We start from the raw sequence: 19,593 nt of genomic DNA on the forward strand, positions 1-19,593 counted from the left end.
GCCCTTCAGGCCAAATGACCTAATTGCCCTGAAAGGGGTGGAGAAGAGAAAAAGGGTAAGGGAAAACTTTAAAATGTCTCTATCGTTCAGCAGCACATATTAGACTATATACAAGTAGAATTATACAACACTTGGGATTGCATAAAAATACCCTATCCTTCAACTTCTGGCTATAATGAAGCTACTGGCAGCATACTAGCACACACCAGAAACAACCATAGAACTTAACAAAATAAATGAGGCAAGTGTTTTCAGCCAATGGGAAACAGGCAGTGTCCATCTAGAAACCTTGAGAGAAGAGAAACTCTCAAAATACGCCCCACATCCACCTTGACCCTCTGTCTAGGACAGTTTCCAACCACAAGCAACAAAAACCCAAACAGAAGGTGAGCCGAGAAGGGAAAGATTGGAAGTTGTGGCAGCTAACCTCTCAGGAATCTGTACATTCCGGCCTACGAGGAGTTGCCTGGGAAGGACTGAGAAGTCTGTGGGATGATTCTCTGTAAGTCACTGGTTGAGGGGTGAGCTGCACATACACAGGATGAGACGAAACTAAATTTGTTTCCAGTTGTTTGGAATTTGAAGTGGTATCTTGCTACATTGCTAAATTTGTTATAAATTCTAGTTAGTTTTGGTAGATTCTTTAGGATTTTGGAAATGTAGATCTGTCATCTACAGAGATAATTTTGGTGTTTTGTTTATAATTCTTATGTCAGGTTATTTTTTTCTAATCCTATTGTACTATATAAGTAAATAAGTTAACCAAAGATGTGTAAGCCCTTTTCTACAATGAAAACTAAATTAAAAAAATATTTTCTTGAGAATTTATGGAAACTTTAAGTAAATAAAGAGGTAGAACGTTTTTCGTAGATTGGAAGCCATAATTTTATTTAAGACTAGAGGCCTGGTACATGGATTTCTGTATCAGTGGGATCCCTCAGCCTGGCCTGTGTCCTCTCACAATCAGGGACTTCTTGAGGGATATCAGACTGCTGGTTTTTGCCCCATCCTACAGGTATTGGGCCAAAACCAGCAGTCTGACATCCCTCGAGGGATATAGTAGTGCGCAAAGTGGCATGCAGCCAGGAAGGAGCCCAAGCCCAGGCCAGGCACCACCACGCTGCTCCCGCTCATTCCGACCCCACTACACCTGCCACCACCACTGCTCAGTAACGCTGCCACAAAGGCCGGAGAGGTTCCTGTTTTGTGAGTGCACTGCCCACCAGGGGGCAACTCTGCATTGAGCATCTTCCCCTGGTGGTCAGTGCATGTCATAGCGACCAGTTGACCAACTGTTTGGTAGTTCGGTCATTCAATCGCTTAGGCTTTTATATATATAGAAATCAATTCTTCCAATATATATATATATATATATATATATATATATATATATATATATATATATATCCCTAATATGCAAATAAATAAACTGAATGGCAGAATAACTGAGCAACTGAACAACAGGTCACCATGATGTGTGCTGACCACAGGGGGGGGTGCCTGCAGGACATGGTGGGTATTGGCTGTGGCAGGATAGTAGAGCAAGTGAGCGGGGATGCCAGACCAAGGCAGGGCACTGGTTGCTGTCATTGGGGTGAGCCTCTGGAGCCACCTGCTGCTAGCATGGAGCCCCCACTGGCCCCCACTGCCAGCACCCAGTCCTGGCCCCAATCGCTCGATGCTATCAGCGGGTGTGAGTTGTGGTTGCCGGCTGTGATCATCCCTGAGGGCTTTTCCACCTCCCCCTGTTCCTGAAGGGTGATCAAGGCAGCAGCTGCTGCTCGCACCTACTGACAGCACCGGCCCCCCTCGCACCCACTGTTGGCACTGGTCCCAATTGTTCCTCACCATCAGTGGGTGCAGGGGAGGCTGACACTGTCAGCATGTGGGAGCAGTGCGGTGTGAGCGAGGCCAGCAGACGGGGGGGGGGGGGGGGGGGGGGGCGGGGGGGGCGGGTAGGGGCTCTGTCAGAAGGTGCCAGGTAGAGAGAGGGACAGAAGATGGGCCGAGACCCAACCTGTGGCCACTGCAGCCTTGTGGCCCACAGTTCCTTTCAAGGTACACGATTTTGTGCACTGGGCCTCAGGTTGATTTACAGATTTAATGCAACCTCAATGAAATCTTGGTTACATTTTTATGTGACAATTTCTCACCTCAGAATTTCTCTTAGCCCCACCTCCTGTTTCTCTTGGGTTCCAGATTTAACCTGTAAGTATTTCTATCAAACCTGTAAATGTTCTATTTAACATATTTTAAGTTTCTTTCCACTTGGTTGAGAGCTTTTTTGAGGGCAAGTTGCAAGTTTCATTTATCTTGATCACTTTAGCATCTAGTGCTGTTTCTGAACACACAATGCAGTATGCATGTGATGTGTTGTGAAATTGTACATCTGAAACCTGTATAATTTTGTTAACCGGTGTCACCCCAATAAATTCAATAAAATGGAAAAAAATTAATTAACATATTTAAAATTTTTAATTTAATTGGTTCTAGGATCCTTTTCCATTTACTTTCTGTAGCTGTATTTTATACTAGTGTGCCCACTGATTCATCCTGACACATGCCCACTTATTCTACCCCAACATACATTCACTTACATACTGTGTGTGTGCACGCAGTCTTCTTTCTTCCTTCTCCACGTGGCATGGCTTCTCATTTGTATTAGAAGAAAAGTTGGCAGCTTGAAAATGAGATGTTCTTCACTTTTACATTCGTTTCAGTGTAGCTGGGGAAGTACCGCCGGTACTCAGTTCAGCATGGGCCCCGAAGCACCTTCTCAGGGTACTATTGATACAGCTGAGAGAATGTAGTCCTTTTGCAATGTGTAAATTAACTTAATAGACTCTTTTTTGCTATTTACCACTGAAAAATAATAAAGAACCTCTCATTGTATCATGTAGTCTTTTAATACTGAGTGTATAAGAAGATCACACAAATATTTACTGATATAAACATTTTATTAGGTTTCTAGGCAGTAACATGAATCTAATATAATTTAAATTTTTAGCTTTAATATTATAGGTAAATGAGTAAAGCTTATTTCCTTAAACTATAGCTGAACAAAATAAAATGTTAAATTTATATCTTGCTTTTTCCAGACATATTTTATCCCCAAAAGTCACTTGTACAATGCTTTTGAAAAATTGTATCCTCAGATTGAATATAAAATGTGGCTAAAACTTGGACTTTCTATTACTGCCCAAAAAATCAGGGAACATTTATCCTATGAGGTAAGAAGTGCTTATGTAAATATATCATTTTCTCTGAGTGAAATTACATTCAAATACTGTTAGAAATTAACTATTTAGGAATTTATATTAAACTTTATAAACAAAAAGTGCACTATAAAATTGTTGTTCCCTCCAGGATTGGACCTACAAGATGCAATTGAAACTCTGTAATGTTTATGTAAAAGATATACCAAAAAACACCAAATCTGACATCTATGATGAAAATGTAATTTATGTCATCCTTATACATGGAACTGTAGAAGATTGTCAGTTGCGAAAAGCTTATAAAGCACCGTCCTTAATTCCTTTAACATGCCATCAGGTAAAGAAATATTGACTCATCTTTTCAGGTCTGTATGCTATGTCCAACAATGTATTATTGTTAGAAAAATTGTCACTTTTCCACTTTCCTATACTCTTCCTTTCCCATCCCACTCCATAAACACATACCTGTCCCAAGTTAATTGATTGCTTTGGCACTGAGTGGTCCAAACACCAAGTAATGCCTGTTCAATGTCAATGAAACAGGCCTGGCTATACATTTTGGCCACAATTAAATTTTGCAGTGGTAAATTGCAAAAGAGGGTCTATTAAGTTAATTTACACATTGCAAAAGGACTACATTCTCTCAGCTGGATCAATAGTATCCCGAAAAGGTGCTTCGGGGCCCATGCTGAACTGAGTACCAGTGGTACTTCCCCAGCTACACTGAAACGAATGTAAAAGTGAAGAACATCTCATTTTCAAGCTGCCAACTTTTCTTCCAATACAAATAAGAAGCCATGCCATATGAAGAAGAAAAGAAAGAAGACTGTGTGCACACACACGCACCTATGTATGGGTGAGTGTATGTATGTTGGGGTAGAATAAGTGGGCTTGTGTCAGGAAGAATTAATGAACATATACAGAACATAAATGGAAAAGGAGACTAGAACCAATTAAAGCAGGTGTATATTTTTATTTAATTTTTTTTTCATTTTCTTGAATTTATTGGGTGACACCAGTTAACAAAATTATACAGGTTTTAGATGTACAATTTCACAACACATCACATGCATACTGCATTGTGTGTTCAGAAACAGCGCTAGATGCTAAAGTGATCAAGACAAATGAAACTTGCAACTTGCCCTCAAAAAGGCTCTCAACCAAGTGGAAAGAAACTCAAAATATATTAAGTAAAACATTTACAGGTTTGATAGAAGTACTTACAGGCTAAATATGGAACCCAAGAGAAATAAGAGGTGAGGCTAAGAGAAATTCTGAGGTGAGAAATGGTCACAAGAAAATTTTCTAAGTGGAACACCACAAGCACCAGTGTGATGCCCAGTGACAGGAAGGTAAATGTTATTTTTAACTATGGTGCTCCCAACCTCTAGTTTTGAATGCATAATAACAGAACTTTGGTGTGGATGCTAGCTGGGAATTTAGAAGGCCTAACAGGAGAATCTCATGGCAGCACATACTTCCCCAACTCTGTCCACTCCCCTAGGGAAAAAGCCCTGCTCACTATGGATTTGGGGACTGATGTGATTCCAAGCATACTGAGAATAACCACAACATACGGTCGAATTTCTGGAACTCCTGTAATTTTTTTTTTTTTTTTCCAGGTGTTGGCAATCCTTTTTATTTTTTTAATTTTTTTTTTATTTTATTTTTTTTTTAATTACTGTTGACATTCACTATTATTTTATATTAGGTTCAGGTGCACAGCATAGTGTTTAGACAATTATGTAATTTACTAGAGGCCTGGTGCATGAACTTTGTGCATGGATGGGGCTGTCCCTCAGCCCAGCCTGCACCCTCTCCAATCTGGAACCCCTTGAGGGATATCCTACTGTCTGTTTAGGCCCAAACCCACCAGGATTGGCCCTAAATGGGCAGTTGGACATCCCTCTCACAATCCAGGACTGCTGGCTCCCAGCTGTTTGCCTGCCTGCCTGTCTGATTGCCCCTAAACATATCTGCCAACAGCCTGATAACCTCGTAACCACTCCCCTGCCAGCCTGATCCATACCTAACTGCTCCCCTGCTGGCCCAATTGCTCCTTACTGCCCTCCCTGCCAGCCTGGTCACCCCTAACTGCCCTCCCTTGCAGGCCAGGTCACCCCCAACTGCCCTCTGCTACAAGCATGGTCCCCCCCAACTGCCTTCCCCTGCAAGCCTGGGTCCCCCTCAACTGTCTTCCCCTGTAGGTCTGGTCCCTCCCAAATGCCCTCCCCTGCAAAACTGGTCTCCCCCAGCTGCTCTCCTTTGCATGCCTGGCCTCCCCCAACTATCCTCCCCTGCTAGCCTGGACCCTCCCAACTGTCCTCCCTTGCAGGCCTGGTTCCTCCCAATTGCTCTCCCCTGCCAGCCCGGTCACCCCTAACAGCCCTCCCCTGCTGGCCTAATCACCCACAACTGGCCTCCCCTGCAGGCCATCTTGTGGTGGTCAACTTGGGTTCACTTGGGGGCAGCCATCTTTGACCACATGGGGGCAGCCATCTTGTGTGTTGGAGTGATGGTCAATTTGCATATTACTCTTATTAGATAGGATGAAATGACCCCCCCTCTTCCGATAATTCAAGTACCCACTGGCACCACGCATAGTTATTACAATATTATTGACTATATTCTCTATGCTGAATTACATGCCTGGAATGCCATTGTTTTTTTTAAACTTGCTTTCTGCCATGTGAAAAATAAAAAACAGTCCTCCCAAAAAAAACTCTCTGGGTGATATTTTAAGGGGCCATTGATTATTAACTCTTGATCATTTTTCTTACTTGTAAGAGAAATGAGCAAAAAATTTAAAAATCAATAAAAGTATATGGAATATTGACTTTCATAAAACCAGCATGTCCAGAGATATCTTCTAATATCTAATGATATTTCCAATTTTTAGACACAGATATTTAGAGCGGGCCTGAGGTAGGAGCTTACAAGAGGAACCTTTAATTTTATGATATTTATTCATAAATTAACTTATATTCTGTCAACTTGCAGATACAAGGCACTGAAAATTTCACAAAGGTAATGATTGTTCAGACTTCGATTGATATGAAAAGATATAGATGGGGCACTGAAAAGTTTTTACCTTCACTTAAATCACCAGGATCAAAAGAATGTGAGTTATGTTTCCTTGAGCAATTGAGAACTTACTTTCCATTTATAAAATAGCTATATACATATTTGAAAATGGTATTCATCCTGTCTAGAGTACTGAGGAATCCTTTTAACTGCCATATTTTATTTTAATGGATGCATTAAAAATATTTGTTGTACTAAAAATGTCTATGTTATAGGTATACATTATTCATATTTCATCTATAAGAATTAAACATGTATGATTATAAAAATAACATGAAAAATATTATTAATGAGAGAACTTGTAGCTCTTTCCCAAAATTAAGATATATTATATTATAATAATACTAAAAATAGTTTTATACTGTCTGATCAACAGAGATATAAATCATTGGAACTGAATGGATATCTATTTAATAAATTTCATACAAATTTTTCATGATAAACATTAAAACATAATAAAAATTATTATTTCATATCTTCTATTATGCTATTGATTAAAAGTGTGAAAATAAGTTTTAGGTAGATTTAAAAATTGAATAGTAAAGAATTAAATAATGGAAATAAGTAATGATAATTTAATATCATTTCACTGAAAGAAAATTAATATTCTAAATTTAGAAATACAGACGTTAATTTTAAAATTCTGAGTTTCAGTAACATGTTGCTAATCGAGACATCAGTAAAAGATAATTCAGAGGAAATTTACATTGAAAATAAAATGTGAAAAAATGTTTAACACTGCTAATATGTATATATTAAAAAAAAATAACTTTATTGTTGAAAGTATTACATGTCCCCTCCCCCTTCCCCAATTGATCTTTTCTAACCTGCCTTCACACCCTGCCCCAGACCTTCACCACCCTATGGTCTATGTCTATGGCTCATATATATATATGCATACAAGTTATTTGCTTAATCTCTTCCCTCCCACCAACCCACCTCCGTCTTCCCTCTGAGATTCCACAGTCCATGCTTCTATGTCTCTGGATCTATTTTGTTCATCAGTTTATTTTGTTCATTAGATTCTACATATTAGTGAGATCATGTGATACTTATCTTTCTCTGACTGGCTTATTTTGCTTAGCATAATACTCTCCTGATCCCTCCATGCTGTCTCAAAATACATTTTACTGCTGAATAATATTTCATGGTGTAAAAGTACCATTTTTTTCCTTTACATATCCCCATTAGCCCCACATCGCTCCCACTCATGCCCTTACCCCCATGTTGTCTGTGCCCAAATGGTTATGCACACAAGTCCTTTGGTTGATCTCTCCCCTTGACCCCCACCCTCCCCTACCTTCCCTCTAAGGTTTGATGGTCTGATCAGTGTTTCTCTGTTGTTCATCAGTTTGTGTTGTTCATTATTTTCCCTAAATGAGTGAGATCATGTGATATTTATCTTTCCCTGACTAGCTTATTTCATTTAGCATAATGCTTTCCAGTTCTATCCATGCTGTTGCAAATGATAAGAACTCCCTTTTACTTCAGAGTAATATTCCATTGTGTAGATGTACAACAGTTTTTTAATCCACTCATCTGCTGGTGGGCATTTAGGCTGTTTCCAAATCTTAGCTATGGTAAATTGTGCTGCTATGAACATAGGGGTGCATATATCCTTTCTGATTGGTGTTTCTGGTTTCTTGGGATATATTTCTAGAAGTGGGATCACTGAGTCAAATGGGAGTTCCATTTTTAGGTGTTTTTTTTTTGTTTTTTGTGGGGGTTTTTTGAGGAAACTCCATACTGTTCTCCACAGTGGCTGCACCAGTCTGCATTCCCACCAGCAGTGCAAGAGGATTCCTTTTTCTCCGCATCCTCACCAGCACTTGTTATTTGTTGATTTGTTGATGAGTACCATGACTTTTTTATCCACTCATCTGCTGATGAGCACTTAGGCTATTTCCAGATATTAGCTATTGTAAATTGTGCTGCTGTGAATTTAGGGATGCATACATTCTTTCTGATTGGTGTTTCGGGTTTCTTAGAATATATTTCTAGAAGTAGAATCACTGAGTCAAATGGCAGTTTCATATTTTATCCATTTTGAGTTTATTCTTGTGTATGGTATGTTGGTGGTCTAATTCCATTATTTTTTGTTTTTGTTTTTGATTCTTTTTGCATGTACCTATCCAATTTTCCAACACCACTTATTGGAGAGGCTGTCTTGACTCTATTATATGTTTTTGTCTCCTTTGTCAAAGATTATTTGACCCTAATGACTTTGGTCAATTTCTGGGCTTTTTATTTATTTTTTTAATATATTTTATTGATTGTTTTACAGAGAGGAAGAGAGAAAGATAAAGAGCTAGAAACATTGATAAGAGAGAAACATCAATTAGCAGCCTCCAGCACACCCCCCACTGGGGATGCGCCCGCAACCAAGGTGCATGCTCTTGACTGGAATCGAACCCGGGACCCTCCAGTTGGCAGGCGACGCTTTATCCACTGAGCCAAACCGGTTTCGGCAGGACTTTTTATTTTGTTCCATTGATCTATATGACTGTTCTTGTGCTAGTGCCAAGCTGTTTTGATTAAAGTGTCTTTATAGTATAACTTGAATCAAGGTATTGTGATATTTCTACTTGTTCTTCTTTCTCAAGACTGCTGCTATTCGGAGTCATTTTTAATTCCATATAAATTTTAAAGTATTTGTTTTATATCTGTGAAATATGCCATTGGTATTTTATCAAGGATTGCATTGAATCTGTAGATTGCTTTAGACATTTTAATGATATTAATTTTACCAAGCCATGAACACGTTATATTCTTACACTTGTTTATAAATTTCTCTATCTCTTTTTTCAACATCCTATAGTTTTCAGAGTGTGTCTTTTACCACTTTGGTTAAGTTTATTCTTGAGTATCTTAATTTTTCATTGTTTTTTTGCAACAGTAAATGGGATTTATTTATTTATTTATTTATTTATTTATTTATTTTAGTTTCTCTTTCTGACAATTCATTATTAGTATAAAAATGCTATCAATTTCTGGGTGTTAATTTTGTATCCTGTTATTTTGTCAAATTCATTTATTAAATCTAGTAGTTTTGTTGATGGAGTCTTTATTGCATATATTTTCTATGTACAATATAATATCATCTGTGAATAAGGACAGTTTTACTTCCTCCTATCCAATTTGCATGCCTTTTATTTTTTCTCTCTTGTCTGATCACTGAGGCTAGAGCTTCCACTATCTATAATTATAAAAGCGTAATATGCTAATTAGACCAGGCAGCCTTCTGGACGAAGCCAGGGCTGCAGCTGCAGGATCCAGGCAGCCACCATGGCTGCAAGGAAGGGATCTAGGCAGCTGCTGCAACTGCAAAGGCCTACTCTTGCACGAATTTCATGCATCGGGCCTCTAGTGTTGAATAATAGTGGTGAAAATGAACATCCCTGTCTTGTTCCTGTTCTTAGGGGAAATGGTTTTAGTTTTTGCCCATTGAGTATGATGTTTGCTATAGGTTTTTCAGATATGGCCTTTATTATGTTGAGGTATGAGTCCTCTATTCCCTCCTTATTGAGAGTTTTTATCAAAAAAGTGTGTTGGATTTTGTCAAATGTTTTTTCTATGTCAATTGATTTGATCATGTGATTTTTTAAAATTTATTTATTTAAATTAATTCCAATTTATTTCAGTGATGTAATACATTTATTAATTTGTGAATATTGCACAAGTTTTGCATCCCCAGAATAAATCCCACTTAGTCAGGATGTATGATCTTTTTGATAAATTGCTAGATCTGATTTGCTAATATTTTATTGAGGATTTTAACATCTATGTTCATCAGAAATATTGACCTGTAATTCTCTTTGTAGTGTCTTTATCTGGTTTTGGAATTATGCTAATGCTAGCCTCATAAAGAGAACTTGGAAGTGTTCCTTCCTTTTGAATTTTTTTTAATAGTTTGAGGAGGATAGGTGTTAGTTTTTTGAAGATTTGGTAAAACTGCCCTGTGAAGCCATCTGGACCAGGGCTTTTGTTTGCTGAAAATTTTTTTAATTATGGCTTCAATTTCATCATTGTTATTGGCCTACTCAGGTTTTCTGATTCCTCCTGATTTAGTTTTGAAAGACTGTATTTTTAAAGGAATTTATCCATTTTGCCCAGGTTGTCCAGTTTGTTGGCATGTATAATAGTTGTTCATCATCTTTTCTTACAATCCTTAGTATTTCTTTGGGGTCAGTTGTTACTTCAACATTTTGTTTCTGATTTTATTATTTGGGTCCTCTTTATGTGTCTTGATGAGTCTGGCTAATGGTTCATCAATCTTGTTTATCTTTTCACAAAACCATCTCTTCGTTTCATTGATTTTTTTTGTACTGTTTTTTGTTTGTTTGTTTGTTTTAGCCTCCATGCCATTTATTTCTCTTCCAATCTTTATTATTTCCTTCCTTTTACTTACTAAAGGCTTTTCTTGTTGTTCTCTTTCTAATAATTTAAGTTGTAGGGTTAGATACCTTATGAAAAGTTTTTCTTGTTTTTTGAGGTAGGCCTATTGTGAAGAACTTCTATCTCAGGAATGCTTTTGCTGTATCCCATAGATTTTAGGTCATGTGTGCTCATTTTCATTTTCTTCCAGAAAGATTTTATTTATTTCTTGGTATCATTGGTAATCCATTTATTGTTTAATAATATTTTATTTAGCCTTCATGTGTTTAAATGCTTTTAACACTGATAATATTTTTAAATAAATCTTTATTGTTCAGATTATTACAGTTGTTCCTCGTTTTCCCCTCCATAACTCCCCTCCACCTGATTCCCCCCACTCCATGCTCTTACCCCTTGCCATTGTCCTCATCCATAGGTATAAGATTTTTGCCTAATCTCTTCCCACACCCCCTCCCCCCTGATAATTGTCAGTCCACTCCCTTTCTATTACCCTGATTCTATTATATTCACCAGTTTATTCTGTTCATCAGATTTTTTATTCACTTGATTTTTAGATACACTTGTTGATAGATATGTATTTGTTGTCACTTTGTTGTTCATAACAATTATATTTACCTTTTTCTTCTTCTTCCTCTTCTTTAGCATTTCATATAATCCTGGTTTGATGGTGATGAACTCCTTTAGCTTTTTCTTATCTGTGAAGCTCTTTATCTGACCTTCAATTCTAAATGATAGCTTTGCTGGGTAAACTAATCTTGGTTGTAGGTTCTTGCTATTCATCATTTTAAATATTTCTTGCCACTCCCTTCTGGCCTGCATAGTATCTGTTGAGAAATCAGCTGACAGTTGTATGGATACTCCCTTTTAGGTAACTAAAAGTTTTTCTCTTGCTGCTTTTAAGATTCTCTCCTTGTCTTTTGCCCTTGGCGTTTTAATTATGATGTGTCTTGGTGTGGTCCTCTTTGGATTCCTCTTGTTTGGGATTCTCTGTGCTTCCTGGACTTGTAAGTCTAATTCTTTCACCAGGAAGGGTAAGTTTTCTGTCATTATTTCTTCAAATAGGTGTTTAGTTTCTTGGTCTTTCTCTTTTTCTGGAACTCCCATAAATCTGAAGTTGTCCCAGAGACTCCTTACACTATCTTCAAATTCTTGGATTCTTTTTCTTTTTGTTTTTCTTGTTGGGTGTTTTTTGCTTCCTCATATTTCAAATCTTTGGTTTGATTCTTGGGGTCCTTTGGTCTACTGTTGAATTTCTGGATATTATTCTTTATTTCAGACACTGTATGCTTACTTTCTGATTGGTCCTTTTCCACTTTTTTTTTTTTTTGGGGGGGGGGCATTCTCATTAAGAGCCTTAAAGGTCTCACTAAATTCTTCAGAGGTTTCTAGAAGATTCTTGAGTAACCTTATAATTGTGGTTTTGAACTCCATATCCAGTAGTTTGCTTTCTTCCATTTCTTTCATTCATTACATGTGTTTTTTCTGTCTCCACATTTTGGCTGCTTCCCTGTGTTAATCGAGTGGCTTTGTGTGGTAGGTAACCTATAGGGCCCAGTGGTTCAGCCTCCCCAATCACAGGAGGTGGACACTCTTTGTGCATCCCTTTGTGGGCTGATTGCACAGTCTTGTTATAGTTAAGCCTTGATTGCTGTTGGTACACTGGAGGAAATGACCTCCAGGCCAGTTGGCTATGAGGATCCACTGTGTCTATAATAGAAGAAATGCTATGCTTGAGACACCCTTATGGGACAGGACTTGCTTCAGTGGGTCTTTGGTACTCACTGAGTCTCTCTCTTGATTGTGTCACTTATGGATGTGAGGAGTTGAAATCTGGTATCATCTCACATTGACCACTAGGTACACTGGCTCCTGGATCTCCAAGGAGGTACAGGTCAGCTACTGTCTAAGGCCACCCAGCAGGAGCTATAGCAAGATCTGCATATTTTTCCTCTTTGCTTGGGGTTTGGAAGTTTGGGAACTGATCCAGCTGCAGTTTGTTAGGTTAAGCTGCCATAGGGCAGGCCATTCATATGCAAAAGCCACTGTACACAGTCTGGGTGGGTTTGTAAATTAGGTGGGGAGGGGTCTCAGAGAATCACTAGGGCATGGCAAACAACAATGCCTTCCAGTCAGCCCTCTCTGCGTCTCTGCATTTTCACATCCCCATGTTCTGTGACCCAGTGCAGTAAACAATGATTCCTGTGTGCACCTCTGCAAGAGTCATCCTCACTTTCAGACCCAATGGCAGACAGTCCTGCTTCTCCCCATAGGAGTCTGAGTCCCCAGAGTCTTGCTAGAAACTGGAGTTCAGAGCGGTTGGGAGCTTGTGTTTTCCTTCAGATTGAAAAAACAAACAAACAAAACAGTGCACCCAGCCACCAGCTCCATTAGCTTACCTCCGTATCTCTGCTTTTTGCACATCCTACCCAGTCTCAATGCTCTTTTCTCTTTCTTTCAAGTTGTAGAACTATCCAGCCAGTGGTTCTGGGTGATAAACGTTTTGTCTTTTAGTTGTAGTTTTGGTGTGATTGTGAGAGGCAGCACATACAAGTGTATACCATATGCTGCCATCTTGGTTTTCTTCCAACACTGCTACTATTAAAAGAAATAGAATTTGTGTTTCATTTATTTAATTATTAATTTTTAAAAAAGAATTATGCCTAGTAACCAAAAAAAATGTAGTGAATCTGATATATATTCTTACTTTGTTGATACCAGTTAAATTGATAAATTTATCACAAGATTCCCAAAGCAATGAAAGAATCTATATCTTTTGTTTAAGTAATATGATTTCTACTTATGTCATTATACTTCAATGAAAAGCTATATTAATAATTTAATTTCTAGACATTTACTCTGAAAAAATAAAGCAAAACTAGTAAAAATGGTAATTGAACATTATTTATAATAAATATTAGAAGTAATCAAAATGCCTAATGATAAATACATGATTAAATTATCATATCAATCAACAATTGACTTCCCACATTGTAATTTGGAAAAGACCACTGACATATGCCAAGTAAAAATAGCAATAATATATGTAACATTATGCTGCTTATTTTAAATAAAGTTTATCTTTTTAATGTTACAATTATAGAACTAAATCCATATGGATGCATGGTACTGTTATAATTTGTAGGGTTTTAAATTAAGTATCATCAGGATATGATATTGGAACCTTCACCATCTGCCCATTTATCAGCCATCTACCATCTTCACTCTAAAATGAGCCATATCAACATGGTAATGAGAGCTGGTGGTCCCTCATTCCTATACCTTAGCACAATCCTTCTGTTCGGAACTCTCTAAGTTCCTCATTCCCTGAAGCTAATCTCTTCTTAGCCTTTAAATTTCAGCTTCTTGATGGAGCCATCACTGATAATATTTCAAATTCAAAAAATAGCATTCTCCTGTGTGCTCCCATAGCCCATTATTGCGTGTCCTATTTTTTTCATATTGTATTTTTTATTTGTATGTTTGATGGTCTGTCTACTCCATAAACCACAAGAAAGCATGGAATGTAACTCATTTATTTTCTTATGTATCCCTGCTGCTTATCAATGGACCTGGTGCTTTTGATAGCATAAAACAGACTGTTGAATCTCAGAGGGAAGGTGGGGATGAGTGGGAAAAGATCAACCGAAGGACTTGTATGCATATATGCAAAACCCCTGGTCACAGATAATACTGGTAAAGACTTGAGACAGGGGCAAAACTGGAGCCAATGGGGGAAAAAGGGGGGACATATGTACCCTGTTTCCCCGAAAATAAGACAGTGTCTTATATTAATTTTTTCTCCCAAAGTTTCCCTAGGTCTTATTTTCAGGGTATGTCTTATCTTTCCATGCGCTAGGTCTTATTTTCTGAGGATGTCTTATTTTCGGGGAAGCACGGTAGTACTTTCGTGTGTGTGTGTGTGTGTGTGTGTGTGTGTGTGTGTGTGTGGTGATGGTGGGACAATAGATGATTTTATTTCTCTATTTTCCAAACTTACATAATCTTTATAATAAAACACTGCTAATCCTATTTTTAAATTGGAATTACCACCAATTTCAGATCATAAGTTCTCACTCTGAGTGATTCAACAGTCCTTCGTTTCAGTGCTTGAACTAACATAGTGTTGTTGTTTTGTTTTAATCAGCTTCAGACATACTATATGACGAAGACCTTCAATATCAAAAACGTAACAAGGTAAATTTCAAGTACTATTCTTTTAAAGTTTTATTTTGGATAAAAGAGAATTTTGCATTTATTTAAACTACCAACGTGTTTCTTTTATTCTAAGTCATTTCACCTGCTAATCATTTTTGTAGACTTTGAGATGAACACTTTCTCTTAGCACAAGGTACAATAGAAATTGTATTTCTATTTTGAAGTAAATATTACAGAAATTAAAAACAAAGTTCAGGAAATTCCAATATATTCCTCTGAGTCACATAAGCAACCAGGCACTACCAGAGTGGTGTGGTTGGAGTGTGCATGACCCTCTCACTCCTCCACCTTGTGCTGAAACTCTGACTGAAGGCTTCATCACCACCTCAGCTATGCACTGGGGATCTTCCAGCCTGAAGGCAGCTTGCCCCTGTTTTCACAGTGCCTGTCACAAAGCAGAAGCTCAAAAACAAATGTTCTATTATAACTTATTATAACTGGGTTAACAAAGACTGATTAATTTCAAGGTACATGATGAAATTGAATAGGCCACTTGGAGATATTGGGATTTTCAAAACCCTCTACTACTTTGCACAAAGGTCCCAAGTTAATAAACACCATAGGCCCCTGGAAATGAAATTGGGGCAAACAGAACTAGAGTGAAAGTCCCTCACAATATCTATCCCAGCCTACCGATAGGCTGGATCTTCGGGTGTTTACTTTCAACTCCAATATCTGTCAAGCTGGTTGTATTACTCCAGCAGATGCTAATTATAATACTCAGAATCTGAAGAGTGTCTGCTACAAATACACAAACCAGAAAATTATGTATTTGGTTGTTTAAAAATATGTTGTACATCAATGAAGTCCACTTGCTTGATTAGCCTAGCACTAGTCATAAAATTCTGAAAATGCATGCTCCTTTCCCAATCTCTCCTCACAAGTGTATGTTGAATGAAAGATGGTTATAGGTTCTATGGGGACAGTGACGGTGTTTTCTCTGTCTTTGACTCAGATGTATCCAAGTTCCCTGGCCTTCGGGAGGCCAACCCTCTTCTTTAATACCAAGTTCCCATCCTGCATAGTAGAAGGAGGTTCACTCCCTCCTGAAGTATTTCGTAGTCTTTCTGGGGAAGCTTTTCCTCAAAACTCCCTTGGATGTTGCTTATTAACTAGAACTCCTGACCGGAGGGTCATGGGTACTGGCATTAAATTCCTGAGTTTGTCTCCTGGTTCCAACACTTATTAGACATGTGACCTTGGACAAATTTCTTAACCTGCCTAAGCATCACTTTCCCCATCTATAAAAACAAGATAATAGCAACACCTATCTCACAGTGCTGCTGTGGAGATTAAATGGAAAGTGTGTGATGCATAACAAATAATACATACACTTAACTTCCCTTCTTAACTTTGTAAACTACTTCTTTAAACTTCTTTTGTTCTCCTATTATGTTTCTTAAAAATATGGGTACAATCACCTTCTCTAATTCTTCCAACATAGTTGCTGCTGAAGACAAGAATATAACAAAAGGAAAATTTTTTTTTTTTTTTTCATGAGGAGGAGATAATACTGTGGCTTCTAGAGCCCATTGATTAGGCCTTCTTTCTCTTTAGTTCTGGCCAGCTGCAAAGCTTGTAGGGTTAGCTTAACAGCATGTTTTGTGCAATGGAATAGAGAACCATAGATGCTAATGATCTTCCTGTACATATGCCCCCATAGTGCTTTTTCATAATTAAAAAAATTGATTGCACGATGGTTGTTAATAGAGGAAGTAGTGTAAAAGTGAGAGACAATCCATTAAATGTTAGAAACATTAGTTAGTGAGACATATAGAAATCATCAAATTGGGTGATTTAGTAGATGCTTTTTCTCCCTGATGTTGGATCCTGGGTACGTTTCTGGGACAGCTTCCTTCCCATGTCCCCTTAAAACCCTTCCCCTACCTCCTTACCCCCAATTGTGTCTTTACCTTTACATTATAAAAAGGCCTCTCACAACATCAAGCAGCTCCTTACAAAATGTTTTGGTCTCTAAGACAGAGCACACAGTGCTGCCACCAGCAGAAGTCCCAGTTCTTGGTCCTCTGTTCTATAGACCAGACTTGACACCAGCACTGCTTTATATATCTGACTTTTATTAAGTCCAAAATCTGACTATTATCTTCTGTCTTAATTTCTAGAAGCGGCAGACTTCTGAAATGCCTGGTGATGCCAAGGAGGAGACAAACGTCCCTGGGAACACCTAGAATAAGCCTAGATGGAATTCTGGTAAGCTGTGGGTATCAGGAGCACCCCTGTTCCTGGAGACAGACACTGATGAAGGCCAGAAGTTCCTTTGTGCTTTGTGTGGTAGTGTGAGTTGTATGACACTTCTCACTAGTCATTATTTACAATATATCCATTTCCATTAGCCAGCTGCTTCTCCTAATGACATAATTTATAAATCCTCATTTGGAAAATTAACTCTTAAATAAGATTTCTTAATCTAGATTTCTGAAAACTTTATAGATTCACGGTTTCCTCTCTATATTCTACTAAATTTCACATTGGCTGCTCCCAATTCAGCAGGTCATTTTCCAAGCTGTCATGTACTGTGGAAGATATAAACAGGCAATAATTATGACTTCAAGGAGACAAAACATATTAGAAGACAATTACATAACAATACAAGATATACTATGGATAGTGCCAACTCAAGTTATATGAATTCAAAAAAGAAATAGCTGCCTACTGAGTGTGAGTGAAGTCTTTGTGGAGAAAGGAAAAGGATGTTCAGAATAGAGGACACAAGACTTCAGGGGAACAATGAATAGACCAGTCTGGCTGCTGGTTGTTCAAATGTGGCATCTGTGGGGAAATATTCACATATATGAGTACTTTCTATGACCTGTGTAACAAAGAATATATCACTGGGTTTAAAAATAAAACCTTCAAATAAATAATTTTATCTTCATTTTAAAAAATGTAAACTCTTGAATGCCACTTTATATGACAAAGACCATACTTTAAAATAGATTTAAAGACTAACTATGCACTATGAAAAGATATTTGCAAGAGTTATTTGCAATATGGTCAATATCTTTTACTTTGGAAAACTGTAAAAAAATATATATAAACACTATAATTCTGGTAGGCAAAGTTATGACAGCCTATCAGGGAAGAGACAATACCAAAATATGGGGAAAATTTTTTTAAATGCAAAATTAAATAACAATAGCACATTAACATTTGCTTTTTTAAATTAACAATTTTTATTCAATGCTAACATCTTTTTATTAGAAATCAATGAAAATAGAATGATGCTGTTTTCTCACATTTTCTGAGTAAAAGAAGTTTATAACAAAAATCATAAAAATGCTCATACAATTGACTCAGTGATTTTGCATCTAGGAATCAATCCAAAGGGATAATCCAAAGTATTATATATACATCTGTACCAAATGTCCAGTGCACTATTTCTAATGGAAAAAAATTAAAAAGAGTTCAGTGTCCAACAATAAGAAATTGTACAATCTCACTACAGAATATCATCTATATAAGGAAATATCATACAGCCATTACAAGATTGGTTGTGCAATGCAATGTAAAAAAAAAAAAGAGAGAAGGCAAAAACAGTATATACATTTTTAACATAAAAAAGTCCAGAAAAGATAAATCCAAATGACTCAGTGATGCAATTAGGTGTTTAGAAAGGTGAGAGTACAGATGGTTTTGTTCACTTCTCTTATTTTATGTGTTTATATTACTCTTTTAATAATTAAAAAAACATGATTGTAAAATGATTAAGCATTATTCAAATATAAATTACTTGAAATTTGACTTCCATCCTATCTACCTACACTCAGCAATCACAGTGCTAGGGTCTGTTCCATTCTCCCACCCTTTACGCTCAGCACTCACAGTGCTATGAATGGAATTAGCCAGAGCTAAAGCTCAGTGAGTGAGAATGACTTCATTCAGTGTCTCCCACATGGAAAACCCTCCTCCCTGTCTAGTCCCACAGGCTCCAGTGGCTTCCCTGACCCTAACTCCCACTTTAAATCATGCTGCCCTACTTCCGGTTTATGAATGATTTGCTCAACTTCTTTTCTTGGTGTCAGCATAATGACCATGAGATGTTTATGTGGGAATGAAACTGAACCTATAATACACCCTGTTCTGGGTTTTAGGTCAGTGTTCAAAGATTCCAATGTCTTTGGGGTTTATTTGGTTTTTTTCCCCCATTTCTGTTAGGAATGGTTGACAAGAATATCTTGAAGACTGATGCTGGTATTTGCTGCTGTCATGAGATGCCTCCTGTTTTGAAAATATAAATCCCTACATCAAGAGTGAGCAACTTCAAGTTGTATCCTGTGTGGATGTTCTTGATGCCACATGGAAGGAACTTTGGACTTACAAACATTCCTTTAAATATATATATATATATATATATATATATATATATATATATATATATATCCTCAATTTAAAATACATGTTACTTTAAATATCTAAAACACCTCAGAAAATTTAGAGTTAGCTTTAATTTTAGAGCCAGAAAACTAGCTCATGCCACCTAGTTTTCCTATTGTTCTTAAAGCAAAAAATGTATTAATTCACTTTATGAAAAATAAAATATTATTTCTTAAAATATAGTTGAGATGTAGCTCTTGAACCAAGTTTTGAGCTTTATCATTCATTGTACTTCACCTGTCTTTGGAGTGTTCAGTGAGTTGAAAAAGCAAAAAATGGAAACTTATTT

The 19,593-nt window shown here is 37.4% G+C and overlaps 2 protein-coding genes across 2 annotated transcripts in view; both read left to right on the forward strand.

Moving 5' to 3' along the window:
- SLC9C1 (solute carrier family 9 member C1) overlaps nt 1-17,098 on the forward strand; it is a gene marked incomplete at its 3' end in the record, with an annotated part of 101,001 nt that extends 83,903 nt beyond the window's left edge. Inside the window, exons 23-27 of the mRNA XM_084870410.1 lie at nt 3,099-3,230; nt 3,367-3,552; nt 6,216-6,336; nt 14,839-14,888; nt 17,033-17,098. Coding sequence (XP_084726536.1) covers nt 3,099-3,230; nt 3,367-3,552; nt 6,216-6,336; nt 14,839-14,888; nt 17,033-17,098 — 555 coding nt within the window. The remainder of the gene's footprint in view (nt 1-3,098; nt 3,231-3,366; nt 3,553-6,215; nt 6,337-14,838; nt 14,889-17,032) is intronic.
- LOC311617582 (histone-lysine N-methyltransferase SETMAR-like) overlaps nt 1-19,593 on the forward strand; it is a 485,271-nt gene that overhangs the window by 255,764 nt on the left and 209,914 nt on the right. The window lies entirely within an intron of this gene.

The sequence above is a fragment of the Pipistrellus hanaki genome (genome assembly GCF_964339955.1).
Source record: "Pipistrellus hanaki genome assembly, chromosome: 2".
In the NCBI taxonomy this organism is placed as follows: domain Eukaryota; kingdom Metazoa; phylum Chordata; class Mammalia; order Chiroptera; family Vespertilionidae; genus Pipistrellus; species Pipistrellus hanaki.